This window comes from Actinia tenebrosa, unplaced genomic scaffold, assembly GCF_029948245.1.
Source record: "Actinia tenebrosa isolate PJP-AT-01 unplaced genomic scaffold, QUT_ActTen_1.0 PGA_scaffold8__29_contigs__length_14323225, whole genome shotgun sequence".
Lineage (NCBI taxonomy): Eukaryota > Metazoa > Cnidaria > Anthozoa > Actiniaria > Actiniidae > Actinia > Actinia tenebrosa.
This window is the reverse complement of record NW_028292585.1, coordinates 13,983,340-13,999,713: the sequence shown is the minus strand read 5'-3', so window position 1 is coordinate 13,999,713 and position 16,374 is coordinate 13,983,340. Positions and strand designations below refer to the sequence as shown.

Genomic DNA, 16,374 nt, shown 5'->3' with positions numbered 1-16,374 from the left:
ACCGTGTTAGCACCACGCGACAATGTTCTTGCAATTAGGTGAATAGCTTAATTAAAATTTAGATATATATTTTTTAATACAATTTATTACAATATTAGCATTACTAAGTAGTCTTCTTATATAGAGGGCAGTATAGACTGGCTACTTGCTCCAAGTCTCGCTCGCTATTATTTTCCGTTGCAAACTCGGATTCAAGTAGTGCACTTCCGGTTACGACGGTTTTCCGAGGGGAATAGCGCGAAGGGAAACGTTTCCTTCACGTCCACATGACATCTACGGATGTCGGGGTTTCCCCTAGTGATCGAACCTTCTAGAAACGAAAGGACGCTTATTATAAGGTCAATTTATCTGACAAAATCATCCAATCACATCAAAGGAGGCCAAGGTTTTTACGGGGGTTCACCAATTTTGCATTTTTCATAGACAACGCAACTCCTGTTTGCAAAGCCCGCTCTGCAGAAAAGTTAAATTAGTTTTCGCAGTAAAGCACATCGACCAATAACAACATTCAATCCCATCACATAAGCGAAAATACCACGATTACGGTAGTTCTAGAAACTATATATCTATTTTAACACTGTTTTAATTATTCTAGTTTGCTTAGATACTTGATCATGTTGATACTTGGTCTGAGATTCGATGCGGTTCAAAAGTAAACACAAACTCGCAACAAGCAATACAATATTTAATTTCTTACTCAAAATTAAACTTTAGGAATTTAGTTTCTACTCTGTGTACAAGGTATATATTTATGAGCATACATTTTTATAAAATTTCCTTGAATATAAGGTCTCTTACAATGGGTATTTGTGTTGATGGAAGAGTTGGGTCAGAGACGAATCGATGGACTCCGGAAAAGCCAACTGTCGTTTCTTCGTCCCAACTTGTTTAGACAAATACCGACTTCTTGTGGCTTAATTCTTCCTAATTTTCACGGTTGTAGTTGTGATGGTGCGTTTTACTACCTCAGTTGTTTGTGCGTTTGATTTTTTTGTTTTCAGAGGTTTGGCGGCGGGTTTCGGTTTGGCTGAAGCGGATGCTCTACTAGTTTTCGCGCCCTTTCGTTGAGCTGGTTTGGACTTGTTCTTCGTTTTAGCCATTTCTGAAAGACAATGCGTACGTCTTAGAAAAACACTTGACCAAAGCTTATTAACAATCTATCATGATATAACATTATAGATTGCAAAGACCAAGCTATCGCTGGTATCATATGACTTAGAAGAGAATTTATGACCAAGTATATAGTTATCAAGACATACGAAAAATCTAGGGGTTTTCATTCTAAAATTCCACTTGCAACACATTGTCTTTATATATCTTGATATACTGTATACACTTTCGCCTTAATACAATCGAAAAAAATGTTATTAACAAGTCATATATTCTGTGCTTATGGAATTTTATTTCTGGTGCAAATTGGATGATAATTAATTTTCCTTGTTTTGAGTTTTAGCTTTTAGTGGTTTTTCGTTTGATCGAATAAGGATCACTTACCTCCTGGAAACCCAGTTTTTTTGCAGCAAATTATGAACGTTAGCTTTGAAGCCTTCTTCTTGTACAGTCTTTGAATCGAATACGTTGAGTGGCGCGCTTTTTTCCCTAGTCGAATATTGAGTTACTTGACCTACTCCTACGCAGACGTTCTTATTGTCTGTCACGCAACGTTTCCTTCCACGTGCAGACTCTTCCACAGTCTCTTTCTCGGCCGCGCGAGGGACTGTTGAAGAGTCTACTCCCCGCGTTGGGAGGAAAAAGGTTGCGTGACAGACACTTAGAATGTTTGCGTAACGCAGGGGTTCGCAGAACGTAACGAAAGTTTGGGTTTCCTGTGGTACTGGCCGTTCGATATTTTATGAAAAAATAAATGTAACGATTTTAAAATCGAATTGTATACTTAACTAAAGCATTTATTCATTTGAAATCCAGTTCATAACATTCAAATACTTATCTTATTACTTATTACTTACTAAACTGTTTTCGGCTTTAAAAAGTGATAAAGCCGCTTGTTTAGGAAATTCCGCTTGCCCTGATTTCATTAGAAAATCTACCATTTTGTGACTTGATTCTACTGTGTTTATAACTCTCAGAGTGTTGGGCAAAATGAACTGAACCCACCGCTTCACAGCGATTTTTTTTTTCTTTTACAGTCGAAAGAGACAGTTTGTTTTTGTTAAAACATTTTTATTTTTTCATTTTTGTGTACATCACGTTTAGATCTTAGTCTTTGGGAGAAAAGTGATGTTAGAAGCTTCTGCAAGGTATAAGCCTGCCTGCTTGCTTTTCATCAGTGGCGATGGCTTCTTCTCTGTCCCCTGGAGGAGTTGGCGTTTTTTGGCGTGCTGCCAGGGCTTTCACATCCACATTTAACACCGTAGGGGTTCCTTATTTCTCGATATTTCTTTCGAGGAGATTTTACGCTCTTCTTAAGAGTCGTTTTTATAGGCGTTGTTTGTTGTCTTCTCTTGGCAAGGCATTTCTGTTTTTGTGGTGCCATTCTGAAGAAGAAGAGAATATTAACGAAATAAAAATATTAAATAAAACCTGCAGCATTGATATAAAGGTTTTCCATCTCTTGAATCTGAATCACATTGAATCTCTTGTGGATATTGAAAGCGGCCGAAAAGATCATTTTAGGCCCTGCTTTTGTCCACCAGCTCATGAAAATGCCGGATACTTTTTGCAAGTAAAATATGCAAGTAAGCATTTTTCTTGTGAATCCGGCAACAAACTTACTTTTTACAAGCTTATAATGCTTTAAAAGCAATGTTTCGGCTCGTTAACTAATAGGCCGAATAGATTTAGGCCCTGCTCTCGTCCGACAGCTCATGAAAATGATGCGTTTTCTAAATGCTACGTTTTCGTCTCACCGAAAACGCATAGAAATCTCCGCGTCTATACTTGAATTTTCATAGCGGGTTTTTCATAGCGTCCCAACTAAAACAGTGCAAAACGCCGATACGATCGGAAATGAAGTTTAGCGTGTCTTAGAGTGATGTTTGGCGTTTTCTTACAAAGAAACCAATCGACATTTTCGTATAGTATTAGTGTGGACGGTTCTATACTGCCTCATTAGAGTTGATCTTGTCTTATAATTTGAAGAATTATTTCTCATTTAACAAAAATATATTAGAAATATCAAAAATAGTTTCATATTGTTATGGATTGGGAAGCAGAACTCTTTAAAACAACCACAAGATGAAGAAAGCGAAGGATTCCATGAATTCCTGCAGCAAACTGCTACTAATAAGTTGAACTTATTCATGCATCCCAGTGGAAAAGAAATTCAAGAGAGGCAAATAATCTGAACACTATTAATTGAATGAAAAAGTAAGCTTCTACAGGAAAAAGATAACATTTTCGTAGCGTATTTTAACATGTCGGCGGATCTATGAAATGCGTCATTAGATTTGACGGTGCATGCTTCATTTTGCAGAATCATTTCTCTTAACGAAAATATCAGGAACCTGTACTGCAAATCTGATTGTGAATTGTGTTTGAAATTGAAGTTTCTTACCTTAGCTGATAGGTTGTAAAAATTAAAAAAAACACTTGTCGTTTACACGAGAAATGATGCAAGTTGCTAGCTTCTACAGAAGTGAAGAATGTGGATATATCATTCATCTCATACTGTATATGAAAGACGTCCACCAACCAAATCCCTAGTTTGAATCCGGGGATTTTCGGGATCCTGGAAGGGACGCCATAACGTAATCCAAGAAAAATGTGCAAGTAAGCATTTTTCTTGTGAATCCGGCAACAAACTTTCGGCTCGTTAAGTAGTAGGCCGAATAGATTTAGGCCCTGCTCCCGTCCACCAGCTCATGAAAATGATGCGTGATTGGTGCTTCTATACTTGAATTTTCATAGGTTTTTCATAGCGTCCCAACTAAAACGGTGCAAAACGCCGATACGATAGCAAATGAAGTTTAGCGAGTCTTTAATGTGATGTTTGGCGTTTCTTAAAGAAACCAATCGACATTTTCTTATAGTATTAGTGTGGACGGTTCTAATCGTGTCTTTTAATTTACAAAATAATTTCTCATTTAACCAAAATATATTTGAAATATCAAAAATAATTTCATATTTTTATGGATTAGGAAGCAGTACTCTTTAAAACAACTACAAGATGAAGAAAGCGAAGGATTCGATGAATTCCTGCACCAAGTTGCTAACTAATTCTTTCATGCCAGTGGCTTTTTCTTACGGGAAAAGAAATTCAAGAGAGGCAAATAATTTGGTGTTTGGATATATACGAATACATAAGTAAGCTTTCACAGAAAAAAAAATTACATTTTCGTAGCGTATTTTAAAATGTCGACGGATCTATTAAATGCGTCATTAGATTTGACTGTGCATGCTTCATTTTGCAGAATCAATTCTCTTAACAAAAATATCAGGAACCTGTACTGCAAATCTGATTGTGAATTGTGTTTGAAATTGAAGTTTCTTACCTTAGCTGAAAAAACACTTGTTTTTTTCACGAGAAATGGTGCAAGTTGCTAGCTTCTACAGAAGTGAAGAATGGTGATATATCATTCATCTCATACTGTATATGAAAGACGTCCACCAATCAAATCCCTAGTTTGAATCCGGGGATTTTCGGGATCCTGGAAGGGACGCCATAACGTAATCCAAGAAAAATGTGCAAGTAAGCATTTTTCTTGTGAATCCGGCAACAAACTTACTTTTTACAAGCTTATAATGCTTTAAAAGCAATGTTTCGGCTCGTTAACTAATAGGCCGAATAGATTTAGGCCCTGCTCTCGTCCGACAGCTCATGAAAATGATGCGTTTTCTAAATGCTACGTTTTCGTCTCACCGAAAACGCCTATAAATCTCCGCGTCCATACTTGAATTTTCATAGCGGGTTTTTCATAGCGTCCAAACTAAAACGGTGCAAAACGCCGATACGATAGCAAATTAAGTTTAGCGAGTCTTTAATGTGATGTTTGTGCAAGTAAGCATTTTTCTTGTGGATTCGACAGCCATTTTACTTTTTGCAAGCCTATATTGCTTTAAAAGCAATAATGTTTCGGCCCGTTAAGTAGTCATCATATTTTTATCTTAGAATTCGAGGAACATTTCGACGGCTAAACGAAGTCGGTCACCCCCATTTCTTATTTGCTTATTATTACTTCTAGTATGATGTACTTTCTTGTAAAGTGTTACTATTGAATTAAAGTATTTTACTAGTAGCAGAAAGCCGATGAATTTAGACATTGTTGGTACTGCGAGTCCCATACTTGATTTTTATTCCATACACATACGCAAAGCGTACGATAAACAACTTGTGTATGAAGGGACGAAACTGCGAGCACCAACTCACTAAGTACATAGATGGCGTATATAAGGCGTACAAAAGCTCCTAAGGGACAAACTAAATGACGAAACAATGACGAAAATACTTAGACTGAAACGGGTGAAACAAAAGCTATGGAACACTTATAAACAAACCTAAGACAAAGAAAACTACACTAAAAACTCATTATAGGCTTTTCAGATCTAACAGACATCTATCTTTATAGTTTAAGATACGAACTGGAGGCCACGTAACTTGTAAAGTTTTCATCCAACACGAAGATAAAACCATAAAACCAGATGAAGTAAAATGCAAATCATTTATGAGAAACTGAAATATTTTTATCAAACGATGTGCAGCTACAGAATACTTATAGAATCTTAGTCTATAAAATAGTATGTAAACATACACCTGTTAAAACTCACCAGTTTCGTAGATATTTGCACGTAATAGCACAAACAGCAGGCTAAAATCTTGAAACTCTGAAATCATTGAAGAAGATTAATAATTATAAAACAGACGCATCTTTGTCTCAAACAAATACTAGTATAATTCTAATATAAGGAAGTTTGGCTATTAAAACTGAACTTTGTGATATCTTTGCAACAACGTACTTATATTGCGATTTGGACTGAATAACCACCCTGCAAATGAAATATGCGATATCCGGAACAGGGCAGAAAAACGGGTTCTACTTTCGACGTTTATGCGTTAATAAGCTTTATATTTCATAAACAGGCTCTTTTGGGGATGATTAACAAAATATCAAAATTTGGGGAAATTTAAGGAATGCGTATTTGAGATATAACGCCCTGAACATTGGGAGAGATGATATTTTGATCAGCACAAAAACTAACATTTTCACTAATACCTCGAAGTAGAATTGCTCGAGGTTAGCAGAATTTTGCGAAAAGTCTAAAGCACAAGATGAAACACTAAACGTTTTTTTAGAGTTGATGAGAAATAAAGAAAAAAATTGCGAAAGTAGCAGCCTTGTCGTTTTTTCTGCTCTATCGATATCGGTGGATTGGTTCGATATATTTTTGCGAAAATTGCGTCATATGAAAATATGAAAAGGGCGTCAAAAATTACACTTACCTCGTTGAAGATTTTCCCGAGACTAAAGCACCCTCCGCATGGTGAAATGTTTTAAGTTATTCCTGTGCTTATGATTGGCTATTTCGATACGCGTTATCTCAAAAGTGCATGTGATTGGATTAGGTCTAAAACTATGACAGCTAATTGACAAACACGAGAAATAATATGGGTTGGCGAATTGAATACAGTAACGTTTCGGCCTGATAACTATGAGGGCCGAAACAAAAACAAAGACTAGGTGAAGAAAACGAAGGATTTGGCGGGGAATTCCCCAACGTTACAACCTGCTTTAATTTATTCATATTGTGGCATTTTTTACAGGTACTTGGCAGGTTCACCGACTTCAATTAACTTTTTGGCAAACGTCGTGCTGAGAATCATGACTTTGCAATTAAGCCTCCTGGTTCACACGAGCGCCGCAAACTTAACTCTCAGTTCTGATTGACGTCCACCAACACTTAATAATTTCACTGTGTTTCAGTTGTTTCAAAACTTCAAAACATTTGTATTTTGTATCAACCTTTTCATTTGTCTTTGTCAACAGAGCGGTGTATTGCGATGCAGATATTTATTTGCTGGACGATCCTCTGAGTGCTGTAGATGCTCATGTTGGACGACACTTGTTTGATAAGTAAGAAAATGTTATTATCATCATTGTCATCGCATCTTTACCTTCATTGTCATCATCAACTGCATTCCACCACAATAACAACCCGAATCTTCCTCATCCTTGTCATCAATCACCATGATTATCATCATCATCATCATCAATAACATCCTGCATCATCATCAACTACGCCTTCATCGACAACACGATGAGCTACCTAGGGACCACTCATTATTTAAGTCGGGGGGGATGGAGAAGAACATGGGGGGAGGGAGGAGGGCTCAAATGTTTTGTAGTGGAACATGGGGGCCTTGAAAGGTCAAAAGGAGGATTGGGAGTTTTTTTAAACGATTGAAGGGGGTACCTGAAAAACATGAATACTATTAGGTTGGGGTCTGCAAAATGTCTTGCATCAAAAATATTATCTCCTCCATCCCCCTCCCCCCTCTCCGACTTCAATAATGACTGGTCCACTAGAGCAACTTTGACTGACGGGGGATGTAAAGAATGAGGCTTGTGTGTTTTATTGATAGTCAAATATTGAAGTCGCTAAGCTTCGCGTATCACTATCTCATCCCTCCCCCATAACCTTGCTTATTTAGTAAAAAATATTGGTATTTACGGAAGGAGGAAGACTAATGTAAGCGTAGAAAAATAAGGGGGAGAACAACACTTCCAACAAATTTTATTCACAAGGGCTTCCGCAGTACTCGAACCCACGACCGACCCATTGGACTAACAGTAGTGAAAGGTGAACATTTTGCCGTTACACTACCCGTTTCAGACAGACAGACAGAAGGCGCATCAAGATTTTTTTAATGTCTTTCAGGTGTGTTTGCGGTTATTTGGCTCAAAAACCTCGTATCTTGGTTACTCATCAGACTCAGTTCTTGAAAGATGCTGATGTTCTCATTGCTTTATCTGAGGTAAAGATATTCAAGGATTGGTTATTGATTAGCGGTTCTTTCATCGAGTTTTGGGTGCTTCCATCTAGGGTAGACGCTGGAGGCTGCTATATTAAGCACGAAGGAAGCGTAAAATTGCACGAGGCAATTTTTGGGTGCACGTTCGTACGCGCTAATTAACAAATCATAGCGCGCGTTATATCGTGGCTAAGGTATAGCAACTAGATTTATTTACCCTTCAGTATACTATCAGAACGCGAGATTTATAGTTATTTCGCTGTTACAATGTTTGTTTTTTTTTTTTGAGCGTGAGCTTTATTTTGAAATGATTCTGTCATAAAACAGGCAGACAGACAGAGAGAAAGACAAACGAAACAAGCAGATATAGAGTAGCTTATGAATGACCCTGGGTTTGAAAGGGTTCGCGGATAAAGAAATCAGAAGGCAATAAGATACTGCTCTTAATTTCTTATGATCGAAGCTGTAAGGAAGTGCTGTGGCATACACCACTTGTCAATATGGAAGGACACGCAGTCATATCATCATCATTTCCCGTGCCCTTTGCTGCTTGCTACGAAGTCCTACACAATCTTCTTGTTATTTACTGACCAATCATTTCACTCATCTCTCCCCATAGGGCGAGTGTATTGCTAAGGGAAACTACCAGGACCTTTGTCGGGCTGGCATCGACTTCATGACCCTCTGTGCTGAAGAAGACGAAGACAAAGACTCTGCCATCGAAGATAATGTTGAGGATATCAACGCCAGACCTGAATTCAAGCGTCAGTTCAGCCGAAGGTTGAATCTGAGTCGTCAGTTCAGCAGACAGGATAGCATCCCACCCACTGATAAGGTCGAGGTGGTTCGAGGTTCATCTTGTCATCTTAGCCATCGTCTGAGTCAGCGTCTTGAGAGCACGTTGTCTGTTACATCAGCTGCTACTGAAGTCTCTGTTTATGTGAGTGTTCAAAATTGGACCACTTGAGTATGGACCCCTTGTATGTGACGTAAAAACAGCTCGATCTGGGGGTCAAAACAAAAGAATTCCAATCTCCTGAGAATTGGAACCTATTGTTTTGTCCCCCAGATTAAGCTGCATTCCAAAGTGCTGCAAGGGGTCTATGGTGTATTGATGGGTTATGAGCATTCCCAAGAGAGTCAAACGACAAAAGCATGGCGGCCATTGTGGTGCCGTTAACAATGGATGCTAATACGAAATCTCAGTTTGTTAAATGACACCATCATGGCCGCCATGACGTAAACGTGGAATCGAAGAATGGAATGGTATAAGAAAGACCAAGGCGTGGGGAATGCTGTTGATGAGCAATGCACAATTGAGTATACAACACAAGTATAAGCATCAGTAACATACACAGACTCAGTGCAGCTCTTCTTCTAACAGTAGTGAAGAAAGACGTGTCACTAGTGTGAATAACGTGACTCAGTGCAGCTCTTCTTCTAACAGTAGTGAAGAAAGACGTGTCACGAGTGTGAATAACGTAATTCAGTGGTTTTTAACTTTATTCCAGGACGAAGATTTGGTTCCCAAGGAGACGAAGCAAGAAGGGGCAGTCACCATGCAGACCTACCTGCGCTACTTTAAATCCCTCCATAGCTTAGGAGCAGCTATTTGTATCTTTATTCTCTTCTTAATAACCCAGGTAGGTGACACTTTCTTTGTCAACCATCTCTTACTTTTAGATTTTCTATGAACCTCTATTACACCTTTTGCCGTTCATTAACAGAAAATGTACATTCATTTGTGCCAATAGTTGTATCAATAACGTGTAATGTACTTTCATCAACACCACAAGTAACATCATTAGCGCGGATCAACTTTCAATAACGACAATTGAATATGCGTGTACATTCATAGGCATCAATGGACAATCAATAGCGCGTTTGTACATTCATATGCGCGGAATGTATTTTCTTGTGCGCGAAATTCAACTTCAATAACACCAAATGACAAACAATTGCATTTATGGACAATCATTTACCCAAAAGTGAAAATTCATTAGTGCTATTAGCATAATCATTGACAATCTATAACGCGCTTGGACAATCATGAGGGTCAACGTTATATTCTATAGCGTGGTTCGACAAACATTTGCATGATTCGAATGAACAATAAGAGAAATAAAACAATCATTAGCGATTTAAAAAAAAACTATTTTAGCCTTCAATTTCTTCGCCATTTACACATCGTGGCAAATACGTTTGCATATATCTGAACCACTGATCACATTTAGCGATAGTGATGGTTGCCACATTTCTCTGGAACCCTTCCATTAGCAACTGCTTTCTGTAGAGACCTAGAGCAATCCCTTGTCGTCTTGCCCAATAGTTCGTATGTTGTTGGATCTCTGGACGGCTGATGTCGGCTTTAATTGCTGCTTTAAGTGAGCTAATTGCTATTCTCCTACGCAGCCGCTATTATGGAGGCAGTTTCCTGAGTTTTTTATATGTATTAAAGTGATTTAAAAAAAAACGCTAATGATGGTTTTATTTCTCTTATTGTTTATTCGAATCATGCAAATGTTTGTCGAACCACGCTATAGAATATAACGTTGACCCTCATGATTGTCCAAGCGCGTTATAGATTGTCAATGATTATGCTAATAGCACTAATGAATTTTCACTTTTGGGTAAATGATTGTCCATAAATGCAATTGTTTGTCATTTGGTGTTATTGAAGTTGAATTTCGCGCACAAGAAAATACATTCCGCGCATATGAATGTATAAACGCGCTATTGATTGTCCATTGATGCCTATGAATGTACACGCATATTCAATTGTCGTTATTGAAAGTTGATCCGCGCTAATGATGTTACTTGTGGTGTTGATGAAAGTATATTACACGTTATTGATACAACTTTTGGCACAAATGAATGTACATTTTCTGTTAATGAACAGCAAAAGGTGTAGTTAGTTCGAGCGTAATGTTTTCTCATTTCGGACCATTTGTTTGAGTTGCATCCATGTTCATGTGTCTTCTCATGCACAACATTAAACAAAGAAAGGATACTCTAGGGAATGGTACGTGGTCGTGGTCTTAATTGGGAAACAGTACGCCCAAGCCAAGGAGGTCTGTTAGTTACAAAGTAGCGAGGATATTGCATTACTGTGTGGTGCAAATCCGTCGTGTCGCACCAGTGTGACCTGGATTCCATTCCTGGACCCGCAATCATATGCAAGTAGATTTACTAATTGATCTGCGAATTGATTGTCTTTGTCGTTGTTCTAGGCCGTGTACATGCTCTCTGATTGGTGGTTATCAAAATGGTCAGTATTTAATATGTATTGTCAAATGCCCTGCCCTGCCCTGCCCTGCCCTGCCCTTTGCTAAGCATTGTCTTGCTATTCTGCGCTACGCTTATCTTCACTATACTTTCTCCACCAAATCATTCTACTAGCATTGTTTACTTTAACCCTGGCAATGTTTCTAAATTCTTATTGCAATTTCAATAATGTTCTCTCCTAGGTGCAACGAGGAAGAGCAGTATTTTATCAAGTCCAAGGCTTACAGCACCAGTAACTCAACATCCATTCCTCCACCGACTCCCCTCGACAGACACCTCTATCTCGGTATCTACAGCTTCTTAGCGATTGGCCTGATAGTTTTCTCTATGTTGAGGACTCAGTTGTTCTACAGGATTACCATCAGTGGCTCTCGTATCCTCCACTTCAATATGTTCAGTAGTTTGATGAGGGCACCGTCTTACTTTTTCGATACCAACTCTATTGGTATGTATAGTTCATTCTGGTACACATATAGACGTCGTATTTCGTATGGCTGTCGTGTTTCTTTTATCGTAAGTCACTTGTGCCTCATCGTATCCTCATTTTGAAAGACTAGTAGGTGTATCTGCAGTATATAGATATCGAATACCCTGTGTAATATGTTGATTTTCGTGTATCTTTTATCGTATGTCGCTTGTGTTGTATTTATCATCTTATCATAATTCTGGGAGTAATGTTCTAGCAACTTTGTATATTTTGTTAGGTCGTATCCTCAATCGTTTTTCTAAGGACATGGGTTTCATAGATGACATGATGCCATTTGTTGTCTGCGATTTTTCTCAGGTAAGTTAAAGATTTGAACAACACGTTACATCAACACGTTACTGCAACACACGTCAGCAAAAAAGCTTCTAATAATTCATTAATTTATAGTGCACAGATATCAATTTATTTTTTCCAAATGCGCACTTATGCAGCGGATAAAGCTCAACTCATCGTAGTACACCTGAACTCACCCAACACTATCATAAGAACACACACCTAAACTTGCAACAGTAAACGTACCACACCACATCGTCCCACACCCTATCACAACACACACCATCATTTTACTTCACTTCACGCCACATCACTTCACATCACATTACTTCAGAAAACACTACATGACACCACAACACATTACTTCGCATTATATCATACCACACATTCTTACATCAGCTTACTTCACATCACTTCAAGTCACATCACTTCAAATCACACCACATCAAATCACACCACATCACATCGTTTTACTTAATGTCACATCACATCACAAACTTCACTTCACACAACACCACACCACACCACATCACTTCACACCATACCAAAACACACCACACCTTATTACACCACACCACACCACACCACTTTACAAAACGCCACACCACTTCACACACAACACCACACCACATTACACCACACCACACAGCAAACCCCAATACATTATTAACCCTTCCTTTTGTTCTCCCCAGACATCCATGATGGTACTCGGCATCCTTCTACTTGTAGCTGTCAACAACCCTATCACCTTTGTAGTCGTCATTCCTGTAGTCTGTCTGTTCTGGTACCTGAGACAGTACTACATGAAGACGTCTAGAGAAGTCAAACGAATCGAGGGTGTCAGTAAGTCATACAGTCATAATATTATTGCGTACACTATGCATGAAGGGCTAAATCAATTGGGTCATAAGGAGAGACGTTTACCTTTTGGAAGCGCTAGCGTTCCTCTCCCACTAATGCCGTGTGTAGATTGATGCTTCTGTTGTGTTTTTTTTTCCTTCTTGTTTTTGTTGTTTTTGTTTTCTGGTTTTCCACCCTCCCTCGAGCTCTGTGAAAGTCAAGTTTTATATTCATTAAAGGAGCCACTGTGTGCAACTACTGCTATGCTGCTAAATCTCATTTAGTTCAGTGGCTTTTACTCTTATAAATGAAGAAATAGAAAACGCACGCGCGTGCTGTGTGCTGTCATAAAGCACACTGGGGTTGGCAGAACACGAGAAAAGTGTTTGGAGAAGCACGACGCGTAGCGGAGTGCTTCCCGACACTTCTCTAGTGTTCTGCCAATCCCCAAGTGCTTTATGACTGCATACAGCACAGCAAGCAAGTTTTTTATTTCTTTTATATAATACAAATTACATGAATGACGAAACTGAAAGTGGGCTCGAGTGCTGTGTGCTCTCATAAACACGCGCTACCAACCAATCAGAACGCGAGACTGATTTAGAACAGTAATTTTATAATGCTCTGTTTTTCTTGAATCATTTTTGGTCTCTAATGATATTTTGACGGTATTTTATCTAAATTTCCAGGTCGTAGTCCAGTCTTTGGTCACTTCTCGACCACACTTCTGGGTCTGGACACTATTCGTGCATTCAGTGTTGAACAAACATTCACAGACCAGATGAACTTCTACCAAGATGAGCACACACGTGCGTGGATGACATTCATATCATCTTCAGCCTGGCTTGGATACAGACTTGATGTGCTCTGCGTGATCTTTATCTGTTTTGTCGCTCTTGTTTCTCCGGCACTGAAAGATGGTAGGAATTAATGCTCTGTGTTATTACATTTGGATGACATATCTTAGTGACTTTGTTGCCATATCTATGAAAAGCATTGCCATCATTATCTTCGACATCAATACTACTATTATCAACAACAACATCAACACAATCATCATCATCATCAAAACTACCATTATCAACACCTTTAGCATTGTCATCATCATGATCATCACCACCATCATTCATCTTCATCATCATTATCATTCATCATCATCATCACCATCATTCATCATCATATCATTCATCATATCATTATCATTCATCATCATTATCATTCATTATCATTCATCACCATCATTCATCATCATATCATTCATCATATCATTGTCATTCATCATCATTATCATTCATTATCATTCATCATCATCATCATCACCATCATTCATCATCATATCATTCATCATCATTCATCATATCATTATCATTCATCATTATCATTCATCATCATTATCCTTCATCATCATTATCATTCATCATCATATCATTCATCATCATCATCCTTCATCATCATTATCATTCATCATCATTATCATTCATCATTCATCATTATTATTCATCATCATCATCCTTCATCATCATTATCATTCATCATCATTATCATTCATCATCATATCATTCATCATCATTAATATTCATCATCATATCATTCATCATCATTATCATTCATCATTATCATTCATCATCATTATCATTCATCATCATTATCATTCATCATCATTATTATTCATCATTCATCATTATCATTCATCATCATCATTATCATTCATCATCATATCATTCATCATCATTCATCATTATCATTCATCATCATTTTCATTCATCATCATTATCATTCATCATCATTATCATTCATCATCATTATCATTCATCATCATATCATTCATCATCATTATCATTCATCATCATTATCATTCATCATCATTATCATTCTTCATCATTCATCATCATATCATTCATCATCATTCACCATCACCATAATCATTCATCATCTTCATCATGTCATCATCACATCACCATTCATCGTCATCACCATCATATCATCATCATCATCATAGTCATGTCATTATTCTTCATATTTATATAACTGTGGTCGTGATGTATATTTCCAGCACTTAGTGCAGGAGTGGTTGGCCTGACTCTTTCTTATGCCATCATGATCTCTGGTGTATTCCAACAGTGTGTAAAACAAAGTGCTGAAGTAGAAAACATGGTAGGTTCTTTATTCTTACAACAAAGATAATTGACAATGTTTTTTTAAATAAAAAACTTAGCTCAGTGGTTAGAGCATCGGAACGGCATCCAGAAGGTCATTGGTTCAATTCTTATCAAGAATTCTGATTTTTTTTTCATAGTTTCCCTTCTAAGCTAGTGACAAATGACAAATTACTACTTTCCTAGCGTACAAATAATGTCTTCATATATAAAGACAATTGAGTTTGTAGCAAAAGATGACAAAGGTCTTTGCCACGTAAAACAGATAATTTGAAGTCTAATGACAGAAATCCCCAAATAAATCCAGTATGAATTCTGGTTTTCGATTTGACCCACTTTTAACTCTCTCACACTCACAATACCATTCAAATTTAATATTCAAATGGTTATTTTTTTGTTATAGATGACTTCTGTAGAGAGAGTTTTGGAATACACTGACCTTGAGCCAGAAGCTGAACCTGAAACAGACGTGAAACCACCCAAAGGCTGGCCAGATAAGGGTGGTATCAAGTTTGACAACATGTCATTCTCATACCACAGGTCAATGCCAAAAGTGCTGCATAATATTTCATGTTGTATCAAACCAAGAGAAAAGGTAAAGCTACCACCAAGTCACTTAACCAACTTTTTTATTACATTTATTTTCTTCGATCCCATTTTTCTTTTTTCCCTTCCCATTTTGTTTTCTTTCGTGTCATTTTTATTTCCCTCTATCCATTTTTCTTTTAACTTTATTATCTTGTCACTTAAGACTTGCAAATGAAATAGAAGTATTTAGTGTCTCTGACCACGCTTCATTCCCTTGAATACTATTTCTTTGTTTGGGTAGAATATAAGACAGAAATGGCTTATGACCGGGGGGGGGGGGGGGTATGCATATTGCTGGGCTTCCCCATCATTTCCTGTGTCGTGTGGAATGTTCATCAGCTGAATCGCAAGTTTTCAATAGGATTCTTTCTGATTGTATCTTATAACCGGGATTTCATGTATTTTATTCATTTTTTTGCTGGCTTTATGTAGATTGGTGTCGTAGGCCGTACAGGAGCTGGCAAGTCGTCTCTTCTGTCCACTTTGTTCCGACTTGCTGAACCAATAGGACTGATAGAGGTTGATGACATGAATATCAGGGAACTGGGTTTAAGAGATCTGCGCAGCAAGATTTCTATCATCCCACAAGTAAGGATGTGATGAATATGAAAACTGGAATGGAAAGGGCGGGAAAGAAAAAGAAAGGAAGGGAAAGGAAACGAAACGAGAAGGGGAAAAGTAAAAAGGGAAAAGAAAATAGAAAGGAAAAAAGAGAAGGAAAACGAAAAGAAAGGAAGGACGAATGGAAAATAAATAATAATAAAAAAAAGAGAATGCAAAGGAATGAAAAGGAATAAGGAGGGGAAAAAATAAAAGAA

The 16,374-nt window shown here is 37.8% G+C and overlaps 2 protein-coding genes and 1 long non-coding RNA gene across 6 annotated transcripts in view; 1 reads left to right on the top strand and 2 right to left on the bottom strand.

The window, feature by feature from the left end:
* The window catches only part of LOC148905256 (ATP-binding cassette sub-family C member 4-like), a 61,188-nt gene that overhangs the window by 42,376 nt on the left and 2,438 nt on the right, over positions 1 to 16,374 (top strand). For both annotated transcript variants that reach the window (XM_089040796.1, XM_089040797.1), the window contains exons 15-26: positions 6,942 to 7,028; positions 7,834 to 7,930; positions 8,547 to 8,867; positions 9,439 to 9,570; positions 11,158 to 11,195; positions 11,395 to 11,657; positions 11,917 to 11,996; positions 12,665 to 12,815; positions 13,502 to 13,732; positions 14,866 to 14,966; positions 15,372 to 15,563; positions 15,989 to 16,144. In XM_089040796.1, the coding sequence (XP_088896922.1) occupies positions 6,942 to 7,028; positions 7,834 to 7,930; positions 8,547 to 8,867; positions 9,439 to 9,570; positions 11,158 to 11,195; positions 11,395 to 11,657; positions 11,917 to 11,996; positions 12,665 to 12,815; positions 13,502 to 13,732; positions 14,866 to 14,966; positions 15,372 to 15,563; positions 15,989 to 16,144 (1,849 nt within the window). The remainder of the gene's footprint in view (positions 1 to 6,941; positions 7,029 to 7,833; positions 7,931 to 8,546; positions 8,868 to 9,438; positions 9,571 to 11,157; positions 11,196 to 11,394; positions 11,658 to 11,916; positions 11,997 to 12,664; positions 12,816 to 13,501; positions 13,733 to 14,865; positions 14,967 to 15,371; positions 15,564 to 15,988; positions 16,145 to 16,374) is intronic.
* On the bottom strand, positions 672 to 1,668 carry LOC116291567 (uncharacterized). The gene is made up of 2 exons (XR_004196595.2): positions 1,495 to 1,668; positions 672 to 1,102 (listed from the first exon to the last, which is right to left on the bottom strand). It is a non-coding gene; the product is annotated as an uncharacterized LOC116291567 (long non-coding RNA).
* Positions 1,929 to 6,615, bottom strand: LOC148905257 (uncharacterized). Of its 3 annotated transcripts, XR_016121838.1 has the most exons (3): positions 6,398 to 6,615; positions 5,725 to 5,781; positions 2,170 to 2,495 (listed from the first exon to the last, which is right to left on the bottom strand). XR_016121838.1 is itself a non-coding variant. In XM_089040810.1 (2 exons), the coding sequence occupies exons 1-2, from the start codon at positions 3,619 to 3,621 to the stop codon at positions 2,285 to 2,287; spliced, it is 318 nt and encodes a 105-aa protein (XP_088896936.1). In that variant the 5' UTR covers positions 3,622 to 3,722; the 3' UTR covers positions 2,169 to 2,284. The 3 variants fall into 3 exon arrangements, 1 of the variants encoding a protein (XP_088896936.1); XR_016121837.1 differs by lacking the exons at positions 5,725 to 5,781; positions 6,398 to 6,615 and adding an exon at positions 4,452 to 5,713 and having other exon boundaries at positions 1,929 to 2,495; XM_089040810.1 differs by lacking the exons at positions 5,725 to 5,781; positions 6,398 to 6,615 and adding an exon at positions 3,515 to 3,722 and having other exon boundaries at positions 2,169 to 2,495.

Coding starts and splice junctions, on each gene's coding strand:
- LOC148905257 (XM_089040810.1), bottom strand. CDS start 3,621: ATGAATGATATATCCACATTCTTCACTTCTGTAGAAGCTAGCAACTTG. Junction 2,496..3,514: donor TTTACAACCTATCAGCTAAG/GTAAGAAACTTC, acceptor CTTCTTCTTCAG/AATGGCACCACAAAAACAGA.